A 22,532-nucleotide genomic window follows, 5' to 3' on the forward strand; every position below is an offset into this window, starting at 1 on the left:
CAGGTGAAACGTCCCATGTGCACAGGTGAGATCTCTGCTGTTTTAGGTAAAGATGCTCTGGATGGAGCGCATGAAGCCCACTGAGTCTTTGTGACTCTGCCTGCACTATTCTGACCTGTTGTGTGGCAGGTTAAAGACAACCTGATTGTGTAGAGCTGCTGTGCCTGTGAGAAATGCCTTTGGAGGACCTGGAGAATCTACCCAGTGATGTGACATTCAGTGTAGTTGTGTGATTTTCACCCTCTTTACCATCCGGTGGGGTGAAGCTGGCACTGCTTTGTATGTGCCCACTGACATGTTGATGGGCACTGTGGCTGGTGTGGACCCACCCCAGCAGTGTTAGACCCCCTTTAGCGTGCCCAGCATTGATCCACTGTGCCACGGTGCAATCTCAGGTCTGGGTGTTATTTTCCCCTCGATTCCCCACCCGGCTGCTGTGGATCCTGATCCTGGTTCTGCCGAAGGTCTCATCCTGCTGAAAGGGAGCCCTTCCTTCCCACCGCTGCTCACATGGGAGCGGGCCGTCGTTACAGCATAAAGAACTGCTGCTATTTAAACTAATTCATACTGAACCATTAAGTTTGTGCGTTTGGCAGTGGATTCATGTCGACTAACTTCTGAGATCACGAGTACGTTATTTGTTAACATTCGTGGCAGATATCCTTTCCCTGTTGTTGTGTGTGGGTGTGACGTCCGTCTCTCTCCTCCCTCTCTGGACGATTTCAACTCCAGCTGGATCCGTATCCCGGTCTTCCCTCTCCGTGCCTCACCTGCTCCCAACAACGATGCATTTAGTTGTGTGTTGTGTGGGTAGAGTGACTGAATGCCTGCACCGTGATGGCCTTGCTAATGGCGAGCCTGCAAATATACATCTGTAAATATTATACGTGTCGTAGATGTTTCAATCAAATTAAATATCTGTACTTGTATTGTAGTAACAGCAGTAATAATGAGTGCAGTAAGGCAGCTTCATTTAGCACATTTTAATGCACTGAGATAAAATGTGTGATTTGAGTAATGACTGTGCTGCAGCAGAGGTTTAATGCACCCATAGCCTGCACTGGAGAACCATTTTAACAGCTACTGTGCAGTAGTGGCATTATGAACTATACCTAATAATAAATAAAATTTCACACTTTCTTGTGTTTAAATATGCATCAAAATACACCAAGTCAGATCCTGCATGTTGCAATAAAACCACAGTTTTAATTCTAGTGATGTGATAGCCAAAGGCAAGTAAACAGAATGCATAATAGATGCAAAGAGACGCTGCTTCCCACGTTTAAACAGTCATTGTTATGCTAAACGAGTCATTTTAGAGCGCTTTGTGAAACAATAAGTGATGCTCCAAATGAAACTCTGAGTCATTTCCCCGGGCCACAAGAGACGTGATTGGTCCCTGTTCTCTGTTTCATGACTCCCGACTGTGACCGCAAGGAGTCCCCACAACTACCAGAGCCTCATGCTTAAAGAAGGACCCACTGAGAGCAGCGTGACTCAGACGTGCGTCTGCAGGATTATTTGCTGTTGGACACCGTGCTTGAAAATGACTCGTTATGCACTGCGGGAGTGCCAACGAGCAAACAAGCTGTTAGAAAAACAGTTGGTGTGTACATATGAGCCACACATGACAAATATCACAGCAGCCAACGGGAGCTCTGCACCTACGTTTGTGTACATGTTGGTGTCGTGTGACAGTAATCAGCTGTGCAGTGAAGGCCCCGGGGGAAATACACACTGGCTCAGTAAACAACACACATGTGCAGACACACAGCCAGCTCTGAGGGCACCATATGTTAATGCTTTCTCCTCGACACCATCACGCCGCAGGAAACCGTTTCCCTGATAGCTGCCACCGCGAGCAGCAGTCTCACTTTGAAACGCTCCTTTTTTCTGATTCAGCTGAAACGTGCGCGTTCGGCAGCTTTACCCACCTGATGTACCACCAGCCCTCCAGGTTCTTCTGGATGACCTCCACGGTGACCCCTTTCTCAAAGCTCACCTCATCTTTTCCTTGACTGGCATACGGCTGTATCGTCACATATTTCTCCTCTGGAGGGGGAAGGAGTGAAGACAAACAGGAAACAGTGAGTGAAATGTGATCATTAAACAGAGTTACCCAGCATTTCCACACAAACACAGTCCTCTCCCCTTTGTCCTCCACATTAATGTCAAACAGCGCCCTCTACTGGCTGAACATCTTCATGCTTGGCCTCATTTGGGTCACGGGCCTTTCTACGACCCTGCAGTGAAGCAGTTTAAGAGTTTGGAGAAGGCAACTGAAGAGGACAGAGCGAGGGCTAATATCTCAGGTTTGTGTGCACGCGTCCAAACCCACTCCTGCCTGTCACTGCAGCACCTTCAGCTTCACCTGCAGGGATGAACGGAGCAGCTAAGAGAGCTCCTCCTGTAGAGTTTAGTTTTTATAAATACAGTGTTGATTATGTGGAAGCAGCACTCCTGTCCTTTAGTTTTTCTTACACTGAATCGTGTGCAGGAGAAGCAGCTGCTCGCGGTGGCTGAAGGTGAAGCTTTCAGGCGGCCGCTGAGCGTACGATGCTGTGAAGTGGCTCACGGTGCTGATAATTACAGGAAAGTGTTTCACTACAACAAAACTCTGACAAAAACACCAGAGGAGCCCCTCTGCTTCACTCTGGACCACCTCGTTAGCACTCCCTTTGAAACTGAAGGAGTTCGAGTGTTTATAAAGTCTCCGGTTCATTAAAGTGGAACAAAGTGGAATCTCTGAACCTGAATCTGCACTCGCAGCAAACGCTGGGTGTGGAGGTGGAGGTGCTGGGTGAGTGCTTGCAGATGGACAGAACAACAACAGAGGAGCTTCCAGTCAGATCTGGAGCATCTCCATAAACGCTGTTATGGATACACCGTGTTAACGTGCACAGCATGTTGCTGTTTCTAATTCCCTGATGACTGGAAGAAAAGATGAAAGAATAAATTAATCATCTATGAATTGTATCTACGCTTGATGTTCATGAGCCGTCCATCTCTGAGTTCACGTGTCGCTGCAGGCTGTGGGGTGCAGTGGGCGGTCAGCAGGACTCTATAAATCAGATTAAGGAGCCGCTGCAAACGATGACGCTCGAGGAAAACGCAGACCGATAAACCTCAGAGACCCCGGCCGAGGTCACTCTGCTGTCAGCAGCTGATCAACACCCCCCCGGGAGGTCGAGACACCCTGACCTGGCTTTGTGTCAGGATGAATCAACACGAGGAGATGTGCTGTAATTTAATTTGAGTCAAGGTCTCTTACTCAAAGCATAAAAGCCGATGAAGGCTGTGTCAGCAAATTGGTCCTGAGAGTATACGACGCTGTTCTTCCATTAGCAAATTGCATCCTGGGAGAACATAAATCTTTGGTGATCTGTCTTTGTTTTTGTCCTTTACCAGCGCTACTAAATCAAACTCTATCTGAAGTGTCTGCACGGAGCTGTAAAACCTCACACACCCAGTTCTTGTCACCAGCTCAGCAATGTATTATCAGCCAGGGACAGCGGTGCCTCCATTCACAGAGCAGCGGGGTGGGGGGAGTGGAGACGACAGTGATGTGAGGAAGGTGGAATGACTGAAATTTCTTATCATAAAAGGAACTTTCAAGACAAAATCTGACACTTTTCTGAAGCTCGTATTAACTCCTGGCAGCAGACCCAAACCATGTGGTGCACCAGGCAGCTCAGAAGAAGCCCCCACCTGCTCACAGGGCTGTTTGAGCCCAGCCTGGCTGAAGCACAGCTTAAACAAAAGCAGCTGGCAGCATATAGAGACCGGACATCACACTGACACTCAGTGATGGTCACAAAGTCAAGTGGTGAATGAAAAAGCTGGAACAGCCACCAGAACTGAAGCCTGACATGGTGAGCGGTCGCTTTATGGTGAGACTATTTTTAATGGTGGAAAAAGAGCGACTGGTCCAAGAGTCTTTAGCTTGTTTGCAGCGCAGCCAGGAGCACTCGCTGCCATGTGAAACTCGTCTGTCCTCAGTTTCTCTCAAGTCCTCTGTGACCTCACGTGGGGCTTCATCAGTGTGGCTGCGTTTCTGCCTCAGCTGCTAAATCTGTTACAAGAACAGATCAGAAACATTTCTGCAGTTTAACATTGTTGAATCACTGCTCAGATTTTTGGACGATTCAAAATCCAGCAGGGATGAGATCACGGACCTCTGAAATAAAACATCCTAAAGAAAATCAAACTGTTTGTTTTCTATATTTAAGTTCCATCCAATTCATACAGCACCAAATCACAACATCAGGCACCTCAAGGTGCTTTATATTGTGGGTAAAGACCCTACAATAACACAGAGAAAACCCAACAGTCAAAACGACCCCCTATGAGCAGCACTTGGTGACAGTGGGAAGGAAAAACTCCCTTTAACAGGAAGAAACCTCCAGCAGAACCAGGCTCAGGGAGGGGGGGTCATCTGCTGAGAGGGGGGAGAGAGACAGAGATGAATAATAACTAATGATTAAATACAGAGTGGAGTATAAACAGAGTAGAAAGAGGTAACTGAAAAGAAACAGTGCATCATGGGAACCCCCCAGCAGCCTAGGCCTATAGCAGCATAACTAAGGGAGGGTTCAGGGTCACCTGATCCAGCCCTAACTATAAGCTTGATCATAAAGGAAAGTTTTAAGCCTAATCTTAAAAATAGAGAGGGTGTCTGTCTCCCGAATCCAAGCTGGAAGCTGGTTCCACAGAAGAGGCGCCTGAAAGCTGAAGGCTCTGCCTCCCATTCTACTCTTAAGTATCCTAGAACCACAAGTAAGCCAGCAGTCTGAGAGAGAAGTGCTCTGTTGGGGTGATATGGTACTATGAGGTCTTTGAGATAAGATGGTGCCTGATTATTCAAGACCTTGTATGAGATATGGAGAACATGCAAACAACAGCCACTGAGCCCGGTGGATTTGAACGCAGCACCTTCTTGCTGTAAGTCAACAGTGTTGACCACTGTGCCACCCTGTACACACACTGTACTTATAAAATATGAATATTGAGTTTACTGAGGAGCAGTTCAGCCATGGACTAGTGAGGACAGCAACATGAAAACGTTCAGTCTGAACCTGTGAGTAAGGACACTGAGGACCTGCTGCCCCACAGGCGCCGTGTTCACGCCCTGATGTTTGTGTTATGTTTTGCATGAAGCTGATTGGTGTACGAACACTGACAGAATGGATGCCGTGGCTGCTAATCCACCAAAGGCCAAAAAGGAGCTGCTAGCCCCCCATTAGCCACCCCATTCCTGCAGCTGTCTGTAACTGTACGCTGTCTCTCTCCTTTGTGGTAGCAGCCCAGGTTTGATTTGTGTCAACAAAAACCAAACACAAGGAGATGATTCATATCAGTACCCCAACCCACATCATGACAGTCAGTATTTTGCTGGTGCATGCCTAAGCCCAGTGTGCACAAGGTGTGTAGCCTCACACTGCCACTGACGGGATGGTACGACCTGCACAGGTGTGGATAAGAGAAGCGGACGATGAAGCCTCGTTAGTTACGCGTATTCAGCAACAACCTTCCAACACAAACCTCGTGTCTCACAGTATGTCCTTACCGGGGTTTGCAGACCTGCTTTACCTGACTGGTCCTCCAGCCTTGGAAAGCAGTTTCACTATTCAGAAACATTTTACAGACAGCAGGTTCAAGAGTGTGAAACCATCACAGTGTACAGAAGAAAGCTGAAGCCGCAGCTCTGAGCAGTAACAGTAAGAAGCGAGGGTATGACAGAAAGTGAGAGCTGGAATCACAGAACACGGAGCCTCGCGCCCTCATTCTCTGGTGGCGACAGCTAGCCGAGTGACTCATGCACACTCCAGAGGCAGAGGTCTCTGTGATTAAAACCAGTCTGCAGAGTGGGCTGCTGCCCCACTTTCACACTTTCCATTGGCTCACTCGGCGTCAGTGCTCTGGGAGGTGGACCTATAGTTAAGCAGTATTCCTGCAGACACGGCCGACCAGCTGCTGCTCAGGCCTCATCCGGGTAGATTCCAGTGCTTTCATATTCACATTCCTGTGTTAGCCACTGAGGCTGGTGACAAAGAGGTCCCACCTTTGAATTCATAACGAGCTGTATGTGAATCGTTCCCCTGCTACCACATTTCTCTGCACTACAGCCAGATTAACCATGTGGACGAGGACGTCTACAGCTCTCATTAATTCAAGTTAAACTCTTCTATCATGAGTCTGCCCTATAAATCATTAATCACTGTCCTGCTGCCTGCTGGTCCAGGAGAACATGGGCACAGCAGCTCAGTCTGGTTATATTAAGATAACGAGTTTTTGCTCTCAGGTCCAGGACTAACCTCCATACCTAGAACTAGAAGCCCAGACTGACTGTGGAGGCAGACAGCTGGAAAAAGTGTGACCCTTGTGTTTTTGAAGCAAAAACGACGACAAAACAACAAGAATCCAAAAATTAAAAGCAGCACTTTAAGGAATCTAATTAAGCAGCAACACTTTGATCCAACATTCAGTCACAGTTACTGCGTCTGTGCTGTGGGTGCCAAACACTATCATCTCAATCTGTTTATTGCAGTCCAATTATTTAGTTGCTCAGTGAGAACTGAAGAGCGCTCACAGGTAGAGCTGTGCCACATTATTGGGGAACCTTCATTTAAGCAGGAGATTCAAATCTCTTTCTCAGAGCGACCTGGACGAGATGTTCCCAGAGAGGCAGAAAAGCAGCAGAGAATAAACAGGATAAAATGACACCACACAATTCTAAATATAACAACAGCATAACAATTAAATCATGACAAGCATCCACAACTCTGCACATACAAGTTAATGAACGTATCATTATCATCACACTGAGCCAAGAGCAAAAAAGCTGTTCAGAGGTACAAACACTGACCTCATACTGAGTTTGATGGTGTTTAACACGAGCATCAACAAAGCAGAGAAAAGTGTAACAGGTCCACTTAAATGTTTAAGGCACGTATCAGCATTTATCTTCAAGGGTCTTCAAAGTCACCTCTAACATCATATCAGTGTCAGCACTGCAAACATTTACCCTGACAAACTGCTGCAGGTGTCACAGACGCTCAGACGCAGCTGAAATGTGACGTACTTGGTACGTGAACATCTGAGCTGATGGTTCTGATGTGATCTGTTCCTGTGTGCACGTGTCCGTGTGTGCGCTGCTGAGAGAATGACTCAGAGTGAGTCCTTGTGGATTTGTGGGTGGGTTTGTGTGTTTTCATGTTCACCTCTGCTCTGCTGGCGGTTAACGATACCACCGAGGGTCCAGCGGCGGTCCAGCCTCTTCAGGTGGGCTTTGCGTCTCTTAGTAACTGATGATGATGATGATGATGATGATGATGATGATGAGGAGGAGGAGGAGGAGGAGGAGGAGGAGGAGGAGGAGGAGGAGGAGGGAGCAGCAACCAAAAGAGAAAGCAAACATGTTAGTGTAAGAAGCATATATTAGCAAAGTTAACAAAGGTCAAAAAGGAGTGATGTTAGTAGCTGCAAACACTTCTGCACATAAAGTCATGAGGTCGAAGTCCAAACTGGCACCTGGAGGATTCATTTCAGCCATCAAACATACCAGAGGAAAACTGAGTGTGTGTGCTGCGCTGCTGGGTGATCGAATTGATTGTGTTGTGTCTGTGGACTTAATAGGATAAGTAATTCTATTTTGCTCGACCCAGGAACAACAACATTGTGGTGGAAGCACAGAAAACCCTGCAGCAACATTAATTAATACATATACATATATATATATATATATACATATATATATATATATATATATACACACATACAGCTACCTTCCTGTAACGCTGTTCATTTACCTCTCCAACTCTTCATCAATCAAAGCTAACGTCACCGCGGCCTACCGCACGCTGTAGTCTTTCCTCCATGTTTCTGAGCGTCTGCTCTTCTAGTAATTACTCTGTTAGCAGTAATTAGCAGGTACCAGTGAACCCAGGGGGTAGATGCAGTTTGTTAACCCAGTTTGCTAGCACTAGCTGATAACACTGCCCCACCCAAATCACCAATCCTGGGAACACACCGGTGTCAAATCCAGGCTCCAATGCGGTTGACAGGGCTGCAGAACTCAACAACAAACACTGCAGCATATTTCAGGAGCATCTCTGCTCCACATTGCTTAAAATAGTGCTGCATCTATTTTTCACAAAATCCATATGAAGCTACACAGAGCAGGCATCGGGGGGGCAGAAGTCAGACACAAACAGAAAGAATCTGATTCTGACAGCATCCAGTGATGCTAGAAGCTGTGCAGAGGACGGAAATAAGCTGCATCGGACGCACATCTGTCGTATTCCTGCTGAGCACTCTTCAAATGCCAAAAAAACACACTGCAGCGGCTATGACTATGGTTGTTATGAGCCTATGGTTACTATGCACCTATGGTTCAGCCAGTCAGCTCTGTGTGATGTCCCACAGTGTACGAGCAGTGCAGCTGACGCTCTGCTTCCAAACAGAATATTTCCAGTCGTGAGAACATGTTTCCTGCTGTGTGTGCTACATGTGAGAAAGAGGAATGCTGGGAAATGTCCCAGAGTTTCTCTGTGAAACAGGATTAAGTTGCAGGGAGAACTTCTGCTGAATCAGGGAGAAATGTTGTGCGCACCTTTCTATTAGCAACCTGAGCTGAAGACAGCGTTTTGTCTCTGGCAGCACGGCTGGTCTGACTGTGAGCTAACATGTCAGACATTAGCATTAACACTGCACAGAGTCAGCCCGGCTTTCGAGACCAACCTTGCTAGCATGGATTACCCGGTGAATACTTGATGCACTGCCAAAGACTCCAGCTGGAGTGTCGTCGGCATAAACGGACGTTCGGTAGTATCTGCTTAGATCGTGCAGCGCTGAGGAAGACTCATTCTGAATGAACGAGGCACCGAGATATCAACAAGGACCTGGTTTAAGCACCAGTTTAGCATAAATTTTTGCATTTATGCAACAAGAACCTCATTTCAGTCTCATTTCTGAACTGATTCGAGGTTCGGTTCATTTTGAACGCGGAAGCCTGAAAATGGTTTGCAGCTGCAATAAAAACATATCTGAAAGTTTTATTTGATACCTGACACACCGGCCTGCTCACATGACCACACTCTCCACTGAAGACACTGATGCGTGCTCACTGATGAAGCTGGATCTCTCTGCACATTATGGAGCTGCTGTGTGAATCAAACCTCTGTGAGACTTTTCCTGCCCTGCCTTCTCTGAGGCCGGGAACAAATATTAATGATGGAAACGGTCGTCCTCTGTCTCTTTTTTGCTTGCAGTAATTTCATTGTGTCTTCTGTCCTCTCTTATCTCTCCATCGGTCCTCTCATTTGGCTCCTTTTACTTCCTTTCCTGTTTGCCTCTCCATCCCTCCCACTGAGCGCCATTCTGCTCCTGTTGACCTCCTAATTGAAATATTGGCTTAAGGGAAGGGACAAAGGGAAATGTATTTTGGAAGTAATTTCAGCAGGGCCGGGCTCGCCTGTCGGTTCCTCCCCAGCGAGCTGAGCTGTCAGTGGAATTAGGTTACAGACCACGCAGAGATAATGAGATGTAAGAGACGACAGGAAGCAGGAAGGGGGAGATCAGCAATAAGAAGTGACAATGTGTGCAAACACAGAGACACCGAGCCTAATGGGAAAATGGGGAGCAGTGAGAGAGGACGGTGGAGGGAGAGGTGGTGTATTTACATGTGTAGCTGTGAGCTCTGCTATCTTCCACACAAAAGAGGAAGGCAGCGACAGATCCCACTAGGCTGAAAGAGGAACTCTCAGATGGGTCTCCTTTTAAGCCACACCCCCTTTTTTATTCCCATCTTTAAAAAACGTAACAGCTCAGCACCTGTTGTCCCCGTGTCAGGATTACTGAATATGACCTTCATATTCCTTCCACTCTTTCGGCTGGTCTTGGAAAAAGAAGCTTTTGACTTCACTGACACAATGAAGTCGAGGATGAAGAGCCGGCCTTCGCTGTGACAAATCTGATCTGCTGTCAGCAGGAAAGGCCAGACACGAATGATCTGCCACGACAGTCTGGAGGCCACCGTGGTGCTAATACTCTGTACTGTGGCAGCGGTCATGCTGCTCTCCAGTTTCCTTATAAAGATGGAGGCAAAGAGCGAGAAGAGGACACCGTGCATCAGGTCATCTGAACCTTTGTTTGTAAGGAAGAGTGAAGTAAACAGAAGTTTGTCAGATTAGTTAGAATAAAGAAACAATATCTACATTAAATTAGTTCTTTTACTGTGAGCCCGTTCCACTCATTTATTCTTGAACTGTAAAGAAAAGCTTTACTCGGCTTTCACGTGATGCTGGCTGAAAGCTGACTGGGCCTCTCCTTCTTTAGAAGACAGACTTCTGATTGGCTACCCCTCGTAAACGACAGGCGGGTGGAGCTTCTGCGCTCAGAGCCGTGTACCTGAGATGATCTTATTGGGATATCGTGAGTGAAATAAAAGCAGCCACATCTGAGCAAATTTATTCTGAGAAATGAGTTACTGAATAAGAGCGGGTGTTTCAGAATGTGCAGCAGATGTAAAACCAGTTCTGAGCAGAGCTGAACAACTCCAAAACAAACAACACTGTTAACAACACATGCATCCAATCAACAGGCAGAAACGCTTCATATCCATCAAGTTCTGATTTCATCTCCAGCAGGTATCGGGATCGTTTCGGGCACTGCCAACAACTATTTAATGTGTGAATCAGAGTCACACCTGTGCAGGAGCTGGAGCACTACAGCACAGACCGCTGAAGCCTACATCATCCAAACAACTGCACTCTCTCACTTTTACTGCTACACACAAATGCAAATAAACTGCGTGCGTGCATTTATAAGAAGGTGTGTGCATGCTTGTATATTTGCATGTTATCTCCACTGGGTTCCCTTGGTCTAAAAGCAGAGAGTGGGGGTTGTGACACATGCTCCATCCCAGCAGGCAGACTAAACACTGAGGAGGAAAGGGTCGCAACCAAACGAGAGCTGCAGCCTCCCGGGGGAGCTGAAAGGAATTTTCTGCGGTGCCAAAATATTGCAACCCCTTTGGCTGGAGTCTGGCAGCACTTCACCACACTGCTGCCGTGACTGTGGTCTCCCAGGTTCCTAATGTGTGACTGGAAATGTGTTTGTGTGTTTAGCACTAACTTCTGGATGATGTTGTGAGGCTTAGACTGAGACGTGAACACAGAAAAACATCCAGTAAAAAGCAGGACTGAGAAATCACGAGTCAGCCAGACTGACATTGACTTTGTTTTATGAATCTAATAATGTCGTGTTTGTGTCGGCACAAACCTTCTCCGGTCCTGGAAGTGCCCAAATCCAAATCATCTCTGGTTCCATTTTGCGAGTCCAGGTACGTTGCCGGGACCCAGCCCTGCTCCTCTGCCGTGCTGACAAACCACCAGCCTAAAGACAAAGAAGAACATATTAGAGCTGCTGTGGTTCATTAAAGCCTCACAAAGGTCAGTGAGCACTGAAAAAAAAGAGAGATGATCGGATCCAGCCTGTGTAAGGGTGGGAGGGGCTGTCTGTATCAGTGTCAAAGACAGATCTCAGGCCAGCTGAAAGTTTCACCTGCCTGGAAAGTGCAGTTCATTACTAAAGCAGACACTGAAGAGGGGGAAGCTGGAGCCTGAAGAAGCACCTCACTGGGCTTTAAAAAAGCACTGGTGACACTGTTAAAGAGGAACTTGTTAATACCTGCTGGAGCTTAAAGAAGCTGCCACCTTTCACTTTACTCAGATCAGCCAGAAACCCCCAACATGGGCGCCTCCAAGACACGCGTGTAGTTCCTGCCTGGGCACGTCATCATGCCGCACACACAAATACAATCATCCAGTGCAGTCCTCATCTGTCTGCATCTCAGCATTCAGGCACAAAGCGCTGCAGCTATACTGATGCTGCCTATGGTAAAACTCATATCCAGGTGCAGAGGCAGGAGGGTTATCAGCTAGCAGCACGTTCACCCACAGGTTAGGGTTAGACCCTGAGGACTGAACTGCAGGCGCTTTAAAGGACTCTGCAGGCGGGGCTTAGTATGAGCTACACTGTAGCTTTTTGGACTAATTCAAGTAATTCTGCTAAGATGAATAATTAAAAACATATTTACATTGATTTCAAACAAGCTTTGTCTAACTCTTTGTGCAGCTGTGCCTGAACGTCTGTGTGCAGATGTGCTGATCTTTGTGGACGTGCGTACTTCACTGAGCATGTGGGAAACTGCACCCCATGATGTCAGCAAAGCAGAAGTCCGATTCAGCATCTACTGAAGAGAATGTAAACGTCATGGCAGCCATGCAGTGGTTTGAGGTCCCTGAGGTCACAGGTTTACACCTCCTGGTTTCAAACTTTCATGGCAGCTCATTTAATTAATTTATTAATTACTGCGTTTCCAGACAGCCAATTCCTAAAACTAGGTCAAAAACTTTCCAGATTATCCATGTGTTCCAAACATGGGTAATCTTGGATCATCTCTGTTTCTTTAGGGTGTCTTCTGAAGCTTGAAAGGCTCACCGACGACCTAAATCACAGCATCACCCTGTGGCACTGCATCTGAATGCTCCCCTCCCACAGCTCTGATTCCTACTGACGAATGAGAACTGTGTGGTCACGTCTCCGTTACTGCGTTCGCTCAGCGGACTTGACACAATTGCAGAAACACATGCCACAAGATTCATTTCCACAGATCACAGTCTGACAGCCAGCATGTGTCTCTAAGCAAAGAGTGCTGTCAGACTATTAGTGATCATCTCAGTGAAGCTAGAAAAGCAGCAAAAACATGTCAGCTGTCTAAAAATGAGGAGCCGTGGCTTCATTAGTGTTGTTGTATGGCTACAACCCAATGTGTGACACATTCTTCCAATCCATACAGAATGGGAATGACGGGAAGAGTGAGGTTATATATGACACCCTTTTAGTCCTTACTGTGGAAAGTACAATAGTCCAGTGGTACTGTGATGGATGTATTTAAGAGGATACTGCAGTTTCACTAAAGTAAATGGTCCAATTCACTGATGTGAGCACCTCTAGCATTTGCTACACACCCCAGACTTCACTGTCATCTTCAGTGCTCACACTGGTGTCGAGTACCTTCCTGTACCTGAGTGTGACTGAATGTGTACGTTTGGTTAGTGATACATATGAAAGAACCAATGGCAACAAATTTTTTTCTCTTTGTCCAAACGAGTCCAACAATGAGGTCATCGCTGCTCCGCTGTGTTTACAGCCTCACGGCTCGGCTCTCTGTTGTGGTTGGAGAAGCCTGGGTGAGTTCATCACACCCCTTTTTTTATGACCCAGCAAGACACCAATCACACTGATACATGTTATGAATGATGTGGAAAATATGCACACAGAGCTGTATCATAGGGAAAGTAACAGTAATGCAGAGAGGTGGGCGTTTCCTCCTCACAGGCAAACAGCAGTGGTACATATTAAAGCCTCAGAGTAGCAGAGACTCAGCTCAGCTTCCTAAATCCAACTACTGAACTGAGCCAACAGTCAAATAATGTGGATTAATGACAAAAACATACATCATAGCAGGGAAATCCACCCTGAGCCGTACAGTTAGGACGAAAAAAATGCACCTTCCTCTACTTCAGGCTAAAGGGTTATTTAATGATAACGTGCTGGAAGTTACCAGGTTACTTATTTTAGACCTGAAATGAATGATTTCAGGACTGTGTTTTGGTTTTTTGGGGGTTTTTTGGCAGGGGGTGAGATATAATCAATAATCAGAGGGAGTCAAATATAATGAGTTAATTTAGGTCAGGAGACCCCCCGATAACAGAGCAGGCATCAGTGATACTGTCAGCATGGATGGAGGAGCTGCAGGACTGGGTTGCAAAGCGGCTTGCAGGAAACGTGGGCAGACTAAAGCAGTTTAAATAGAACACCATGTGTCAAATAATTGGATATGCAGAAAAGCTATCAGCTGATGCTGAGATGGGAGGATTGAAGGCAGTTTGCAGGTTTTGTCAGTTTATTAGGAACATCTGCAGCGTAGACGGCAAACTTGGGATACAAGAACAAGAAGCATTATTGGGTTGACTCAACAGATGGGAGTAGAGGGGTTTGCTCAGCCACCTTAAACCCATATAAGCACAGCGATGCCCGAGCCACCCTGACTTTGACAGCTCAGGTGCACCATAAAAACACCTTCTTCCAGCACAAACAGGAAATCCTGCCGTCAGCAGCTCGTGGCTCAGGGTGAACACAGGAGTTAATTCAACCTGAGGGCCTACAGACATACGGGGGGTAGGCACAGCAGCGCCAGTGTAGCTCATCCAGCCTGAGCTTCCTCGCAGTCACAGTGGCTTTTTGTTGATGCTCCTGCAAAGACACTGCAGTGCAGTCTGGCTTCAGGAGAGGTCAGAGCAGACAGTTTGGACCTCTCACGATCAATTGAGGACGTTGCTTTGCTTAGACTTGGGCAGGTACTGCTTTCATGTGAAATGACATTATGGCAGTTATACTATGCTAATTCAATCTTACAGCATATATAGCCCAGTGCTGCTAAACAAGAGCATCTATGGGACGATTAAGACTGAAAAACTGAATCTGATTTCCTTTGATCTTATAAACCCAGAATCATTGTTTTAGTGTGAAGACTGTGTTTTCATTCCTGGCATTTTATTTTCTGTTTTCCTGCAGTGTGAAAGGTCCACCCAGCAGCAAGAATAGCTTGGCCCATATGAAACACATTAGGGCTTTCATAGGCTGATTCATTGCAATTTTTAAAAAGCTAAAGAAGAATTGGAGCCACCTGTACTGAAGTTCTGCACGGAGACAAAAACAGCAGCTTCATCCACCTGGTACCCGGTGAAAAACAGAATGATAAATCTCCCACACTGACAGAAGACTGAGGTGACTGCCATCCACAGTGGCAGCCGCGAACACCCCAGCTGACACACGTCTCATCTTACCTTCAGTAACTACAGCCAATAAAAGCAGAGACAGAAAAAGAAGGTGGCTCAACACTAACACTAATAAATCACAAACACTTGCTAGTTAAGACATTAAAACTCTGCAACATAAAAGCTTCTGCAGCATCTCATCGTCCACAGAGACGATGGAAGTGTCGACCGATGCCAGAGCGATGAGGACTGCAGGAGCCAAATGTGGTGGATTAAAAGCACGAAGACTTCCCTCCAGACCGCTAAATAATAAAAACGGATTCAGATGATTTCAGTGAAGAAAGCCAGATGCTGCGACTCTTTAGCAGCACTGCTGATCAAAGCTGATGTTACAGTGAACCTTAGTCATGTTTTTAAGAAAGAAAACAAGAACAGAAAAATGCGTGCATGACGAAAAATTAACAATATAGAACGGATATGAAGAATGTGGGGGGGTTTCCAATTTTCTCCACATGTGCACCCGATACAAAACATCCCAAAGGCCAGAAACACCGAGCCTCGGCCTGCATCGTGTGCACACATGGTAATATAAGGCAAGCTTTTGACAGGACCCAGTCCCCCAATAAATCCAGCTCAGGAGAAAGTGGGCACAGTAAAAGCGGATAAATGAGGAGCAGAAACACTGCTGCCCACCCTCAGACACACAAACGTAACCTTCACAAAGCGCTGAACAGACTGCAGACGAAGAAAACTAAAAGGAGAAGCAGATGTGAATATAAGACACCAAATGAGAAAGACTGAGAAGCAATGAAAAATCCTCTCACTGTAACAGATAGTTGGTGAAGCCGGCCGTGAGCCGCCTGCTGCAGTTTTCACAGAAAAGCTGTCTCGTAGGAGGAGATCTGGACCAAAGATTCACAGCCATATGGAGACATTTTCTCAAAGTCAATTAAAGCAAAGCATAACTTCTCCCAGCATATGTGTGGAATGATGCATAAACTGTCCAGTTATCATCACTCTTCAGGTGTGGAGGGCTGAAATAGTCCAGAAGGGTTAATATGCTCACTTGCTGTGGAGACGAGAACATTTTTGGCTGCTTCCTGGCACCGCCCGGATCCTCGAACCATCCCACAATCAAACAAAGTACTTACAGCTATTTAGACTGGCAGTGCTTAAAAGGAAGGCTAAAGTGAATTCACATGAGGCTGCACACTATGGAACATCATCTCCTGAAAGCCATTCATGACGCTGCACACAGAAAGCTTTCACAGGAGAAGGTCTGCGGTGCAATCGCAGAGCACACGGTTAAATGAACCACTTCCACAGAGGGAAGCCCGACAGTTATAGACCACAATGGAGACTGACCAAATTTAAATCAGGGGCAGTTTTTGTTCACACTTTTTAGAGACACATTGATGGATGTTTGTGGCTCCTATAAAGAAACATCTGAACGTTTTTCCTGCGGTCCACAGAATCAGACCAGCCAGTTTTCCCCAAACTCAGAAACTACTTTTGGAAGTGACGACATAAAATCTGGGAACTTTTTGCTGGCATTAATACAACAGTTCACTGGTTCTCCTCCACTGTGTGAAGGATCCAGGCGGTGACCCTTCAACCTGAATTCGGCTCACAACAAACATGGATGAGTCCGGTGGGCCCGATATTCCCCCTCAGAGCCGTCAGGATGTTCCGGTCCAAACCCGTGTCGACCCCCTGACTGCTCCGGCGCCGGACTGATGCTCTTCTTTAAAGACTCGTGGGTGGTCTGAGGGTCAGAGCAGGTCTCATTACCAATGATGATCCTCAGCAGACAGGTAGGGTCGGGTTGCCTCATGAACACTCTCCAAAGGTTTATGTTTATAAATATATTTGATTTTGGTTTTAGGGTCATTTCTTCTGATATGCACATGCAAGTGGTCAGAACAGGTCATCCAAACCTGGCAGTGACCCAGAGATGACCTCGAGGGGAACTAGTTTACATCATGTATGTTTGGTTTTTTTGGCTGAGCTGCAGAACTTTTATTTGCACATTTTATAAATATTAGACTGATTTCTTGTTTATGGAGAGATGTGGAAGTGTGGTTCTCTTATTGAACCTGCCTACTGTGACGGCACTGTGGTTGGAGATGTGACCCACTGAGACAGGAGCGAACACAGGCTTCACTTTTCCTCTGAAACATGACAAATACTTGCTCGTGTCCACGGCACACCATTAAAAACTAAAGTCGTGGTGGTGGTGGGTCATCCAGCAGCAGGGGCAGCTGTGACAATGAACCAGCACAGAACAAGTCAAATCAAAGGTGATGAAGGTAATGAAGTACACGCTGCAGAGCCTCGAACGCAGGAGTGGACAATCTTAAAAACCTTGTTATTGTTTTCGGTGGCTCGGTTCTCTGTGTGTGTGTGTGTGTGTGTGTGTGTGTGTGTGTGTGTGTGTGTGTGTGTGTGTGTGTGTGTGTGTCGACAGCTATAATGTGTGCAGTTTCTCTGCCTAAACACTAAAAGCGAGCACGTCCAGCAGCGTGTTCTTGTCCTGCCGTTAGTGTGTCTGACAAACTAGGCCCAACTGTTGTGGGGATCTGAGGCGTTCAGCAATTAATGACTAATATTCAGCCTGTGCAACAACACCCGCTGTCTGCCACATTTATACACACACAACACAAAGTATAAATATGTAAGACAGCAGAGGGGCTGTAATTTCTTACAGCATTGAGCTCTAATTGGAGTTTCTAACTACACCGAGCCTTGGCAGGCAATAATTGTCTGCTTTTTTTTTCCCCACAGAGGGAAAGTAGAGGTCACGGCGAACACAGTGTTACAGTAACCGAGACCAGCCGGCTTATCATCAACTGCCACAGGCCTGCCCCCCACCCGGGACAGCTTTGGAGGGTTCTTAAAAGCACGAGCGATAAAAAGAAGAGGTGAGAAAGAGAGCCGGGGCAGGAGGAGAAGAAGGATTAACTAGCAGTGTGGGCACAGACAGGCTGAGAGAAGACAAAGGAGGGGAGCAGATGTTTGGCTGGGGCTTCAAAGCTGTGGTATTCCAGGCCCCCCTCCACAAAACAACAGCTCACACTTTCCTTTCACCTGCTCACCTGTCAGAACGCTCATCAGCTTCGACAAGGATGTCTTTTATTAATGTGATATTTAGGGGTTACCACCTCCAAGGTGACCGTCATTCTTGTTGGTTGCCTTCAGCTTATAATTAGGAACAGATCCCCTGGAGAGCAGCGAGGACTGGAACACAGAGCTGCTTTTGAGGGCAGCGCACTGAACTGACTGCTTCTCTTTCTGCAGCATATGCAGGAGGACAGATTCAGAAATATGCCCTAAACAGCAACTGTTGGGCCTAAAACCAGCTGATATTAGCCACGGTATTATCTCTACCATGGACTGCAACAGCTTCATAAATGAGATTAACTGGATCAGTGCTATTTCTAACCTAGATATTCATCACCACCATCATCTAAAACTATCCAGCGACATGCTAAAACTTTCCAACTGAAAACCAGACAGTCCCCAGCAAGTAAACCTGTGTACCTACGGAAACCTGGGAGTCTAAAAGACTGAACTCTTGTGACGTTATTATACATCAAGCTGTGGGAATTAACTTTAGTCAAAAGCTCTTTTCCTCACAAAGTCCATAAAAGTAGCCAAACTAGAGAAGATAATTATTTCAAAGCTTCTCCAGGTAGAAGTTACATTAATTTAACAGACCGCCAGTGTCGGCAGACCACCAGTGTTAGCAGACCACCAGTGTTAGCGGACCACAGGTGTTAGCGGACTACCAGTGTTAGCAGACCACCAGTGTTAGTGGACCACAGGTGTTAGCGGACTACCAGTGTTAGCAGACTACCAGTGTTAGTGGACCACAGGTGTTAGCGGACTACCAGTGTTAGCAGACTACCAGTGTTAGTGGACCACAGGTGTTAGCGGACTACCAGTGTTAGCAGACCACCAGTGTTAGTGGACCACATGTGTTAGCTGACTACCAGTGTTAGCAGACCACAGGTGTTAGTGGACCACAGGTGTTAGCGGACTACCAGTGTCGGCAGACCACCAGTGTTAGTGGACCACAGGTGTTAGCGGACTACCAGTGTCGGCAGACCACCAGTGTTAGTGGACCACCAGTGTTAGCGGACTACCAGTGTTAGCAGACCACCAGTGTTAGTGGACCACAGGTGTTAGCGGACTACCAGTGTTAGCAGACCATCAGCCTAGTATTGTCCCTTCCACAAGGAACATTAAGGTTACCGTGATAACTTTTAAAAGTCAGCATACAGTGGAGCCACCACCGGACCCACCTCACTAATAACTGAGTTCATCTGTTCACCTAAATGTCAAACATCACCTCTCAAACCTACACGGGGTTAATGTTTCACATTCAAAGGCATCGATCTCAGAGGGCGCATCACTTCGAGACGCCTCAAAGCTCATCTCAACCGGGGTATGTGAAAGGGTGCCCCATCCTTCCAGGGATGCTTCAACCTCAAAAGTAAGAATTTCAAGTTTCTGGTCTTTATTGACGAGCAAAGGTAGAAACACAACATCCCAGTTTGGAGCTCATGTTCCCTCAGAACACTCAGGGGTCCTGTGACTGAGCCAGACTCATTACAAGTGAAAAGAAACTTTCAATAACCAATGTTGACTATACAGCACGATCAGTGGAGTGAGGCTAAGCCTCCATATGGAGAGAGTGTGTGTGTGTGTGTGTGTGTGTGTGTGTGTGTGTGTGTGTGTGTGTGTGTGTGTGTGTGTGTGTGTGTGTGTGCTAGCACGTGCTAATGTGCCCTCATGCTCATTAAAGATGGCAGACTTGTGTGAAGTGCAGGAAATGCCATAAACCAGCCTGTCAAGTACATCTATGCATGTCTTTGCTGTGCTTATTGAACCTAAACCCCCTGAAGGTGACCAGCTTCCAGTACAGCAGCTCCTCTGAGCCTCTCTGTTCCCAAACTCCCTGAGCTCAACTCTAAGAAGTGACTGAAGCACTCCAGCACCTTTTTACTGCCTGCAGGTGAAGCTAGCTAATGCAGCCAAGCTAGGGCGCAGTGAGCATGACAGCAGGCCAGCTTCTAGATAAAGTCTTACCACCCTGACTGATGCTGGCTGTCAGTGCTAATACTTGCCTCCAGCTCCCCATGTGAACTCCATCTGAAACAGCCTTTTTCTAATCCAGCACATCCTCTGAGGTAGCCTTAGCACTCCTCAATTAAAGACATAATCTACAATGGACAGCCTACAGCAATACACAAGTCAGGCTAGGTTAAGTACAAAATATGTAAAAGGCTTTCATAAAGTTTTTATTTCACATTTTGGCACTTTGGTGATTTTTAATGACCCGTAGTAACATCACTGAATATATTTATTGTGCCTTGCCAGTACTTTCATTGGGGTTACTGAAAGATAATTATCTTTTATAGCTGCTCATAAATCACAGTTGTGAGTAAACTTTGAGTTTACAGCATCTTTACACAAGCAGCAGAATTTAAATATCAGAATTCTTCATGTAGCAAATTATTGAATTATTTCATAGACACAAGTTAAGGTCTAAGTTAGTGACCTAACGCTAATATTTTAGCTCAGAGTTCTCTCTTTATGAAACCAGTCTGCAGAGACCTGCACTGAGGACGGAGGAAAGGCAGTATGGGCCCGGACTGCATGCTGCCATTCTTCCCAGCTCCCCGGGGTGCTGATTCTCCAATCAATAAAATTTTAGCAGCTGTCAAGTAATGCAACATAATTGAGATGTGGCTTCAGTATTTCAGTACTACAGCTTATGGCACAAACTGTTATAACTTTCCAAAACAGAGGATCAGTATTATCTGGGAACCCGGCAGGAGGTCATACTCTCTCTGAGGTGCTGAGTCAAGACCAGAGAGAGCTAAGCAAATCTGTCTAATCTCTTTAAATCAACTGTGACAAAATGCCCTTGAACCCTGGCAGCAAGGAGGGCCAAGATATCTGGACAAATGGTTTCCCCGGGTGGTGCGGCTCAGGCGGCACACTAACCCAAAGTTTAGCGTCTGGGTCCTTCTGGTAGATCCATTAGTCTCAGATGATGAAACGGGGGGAAGGGGGGGGTTTCCTCCACATACATTCTCCCCTCTGTCTCTGTGCCCACAGACTGGAAGGCTTCTAACTGAGAATTTACTGTCAAAGATGTCAGAAGGGGATGAACCAGATCCTCTACACTCTCCATCTCTATCACTGAAAGCTAAATGAAAAGGCCCTGCTCTCGAGCAAACGCAGGCAGAAACCTGATCATTAGGGGATAAAGTCAGGTCTGATACCACCTGATCCCAGCATAATTTAACCAAACACAGTCAACCTGTGGACTCATAAAAAAGTCTCGGGCACTCAGGAGACAACTGTCTGCTGGTCTACCACATGAGGTCTCCACAAGATGGATCCTAACGACTTCAGCGTTCTCGTTAGCCTCCCTCTGTGCCGCCTCAGCAAGGGTGAGATTTGTGGTTTTGAATGAAGCTGCTCAGGAACTGCTGGACAGATGAAATCTGGTACAGATATCCAGAGCGCCGGCGGATGGATCCTCACTTCTTTGGCAATGCTTTGAATTTTCTGTGAGCAGAACTATAAATGTCCAACTTTTCAACTGTGCTGTGAAATATCTCAGTGTCTTCATGCAGGACTGGCATGAGCTGTAAAACAATTTCATTTTTTGGTTTAATATGAAATGTTTTTTCTGTGAATCCAACTTTTCATCTTGGAAGTTTGGGCCGAGACATTTCTGACTTAAAGAAAAGCTTAGAGGCTGAATGTGAGCGTGTCAGCATGCTAACCGCTGTGCCCGAGCACAGACTCAACTGTGGCATCACTAAGTCTTTCTTAGATCTGAAAATACTCCATGTGGACGATAATGACTGCATCTACAGAAGGATGGCAAAGTACGGGCGGTCACAACACGCTGGGTCGCTGCCAGAACAGGCTCAGTACACCTCGGCACTGACTCTTCTGCGACTGCTGTGAACAAAATCATCCTCCTCATCATCCTCCGATGGACGTATCAGGAGAGACGCTTCATCACAGGATAAAAATCATCTCTCACAACAACTTTGCAGTGACCTTTTACTAAATGGGGAAGCGGGCTCACACAATGCCAGGAAAATGACCCCCATAATATAACAGAGGAACCAGATCTCCGCTCTGAGGACAAACGTCCCGATTTTACCTTCAACTGGTCCCCAGGCAGCAGACTTAATCTTGTCAACAGGGTAAATCCATCCATTGATTTTCATTTACAGGGTGAAATGCAGGGTACATCCTGGACAGCAATCACAGCAAATATGCATTTAAGTTTTCCCATCTTCACCTCTGATTAGTAACCACGTCGCCCATCTGATACTGCAGGACAGCTCAGAATTGATGGAGTACAATCTAACAGGTCTGTGGGTAATTAACCTTTCCTCGCTGCCTCCTTCACATCGCTGTCTCCTCTTACTCCAACACATCATATAATTTAACAAGTGACATATGCAGATTTCTTTTCTCCAGCTGGGACATTGCTCTCTCCAGATGCTGAATGATTCCCATGTCCGAGGAGGGGCCAGAGGGAGAAAACCAGGACAGCGGCCCGGATGAGGCTTCGATTCCTCAGCCGGGGATGATGCTGGCTTGCCCCCACCCCCTTAATGCTTCATAAATCTATTTTTACTGGAGTAGCAGCTC

General features: G+C 46.5%; 1 protein-coding gene across 2 annotated transcripts in view; it reads right to left on the reverse strand.

Annotated features, from left to right (window-relative positions):
- Window positions 1–22,532, reverse strand: part of sh3pxd2aa (SH3 and PX domains 2Aa) — a 122,864-nt gene that overhangs the window by 10,840 nt on the left and 89,492 nt on the right. For both annotated transcript variants that reach the window (XM_030727946.1, XM_030727938.1), the window contains 3 exons: window positions 11,281–11,394; window positions 7,221–7,304; window positions 1,935–2,052 (listed from right to left, as the gene is read on the reverse strand). In XM_030727946.1, the coding sequence (XP_030583806.1) occupies window positions 1,935–2,052; window positions 7,221–7,304; window positions 11,281–11,394 (316 nt within the window). The remainder of the gene's footprint in view (window positions 1–1,934; window positions 2,053–7,220; window positions 7,305–11,280; window positions 11,395–22,532) is intronic.

Source organism: Archocentrus centrarchus, chromosome 1 (genome assembly GCF_007364275.1).
Source record: "Archocentrus centrarchus isolate MPI-CPG fArcCen1 chromosome 1, fArcCen1, whole genome shotgun sequence".
Lineage (NCBI taxonomy): Eukaryota > Metazoa > Chordata > Actinopteri > Cichliformes > Cichlidae > Archocentrus > Archocentrus centrarchus.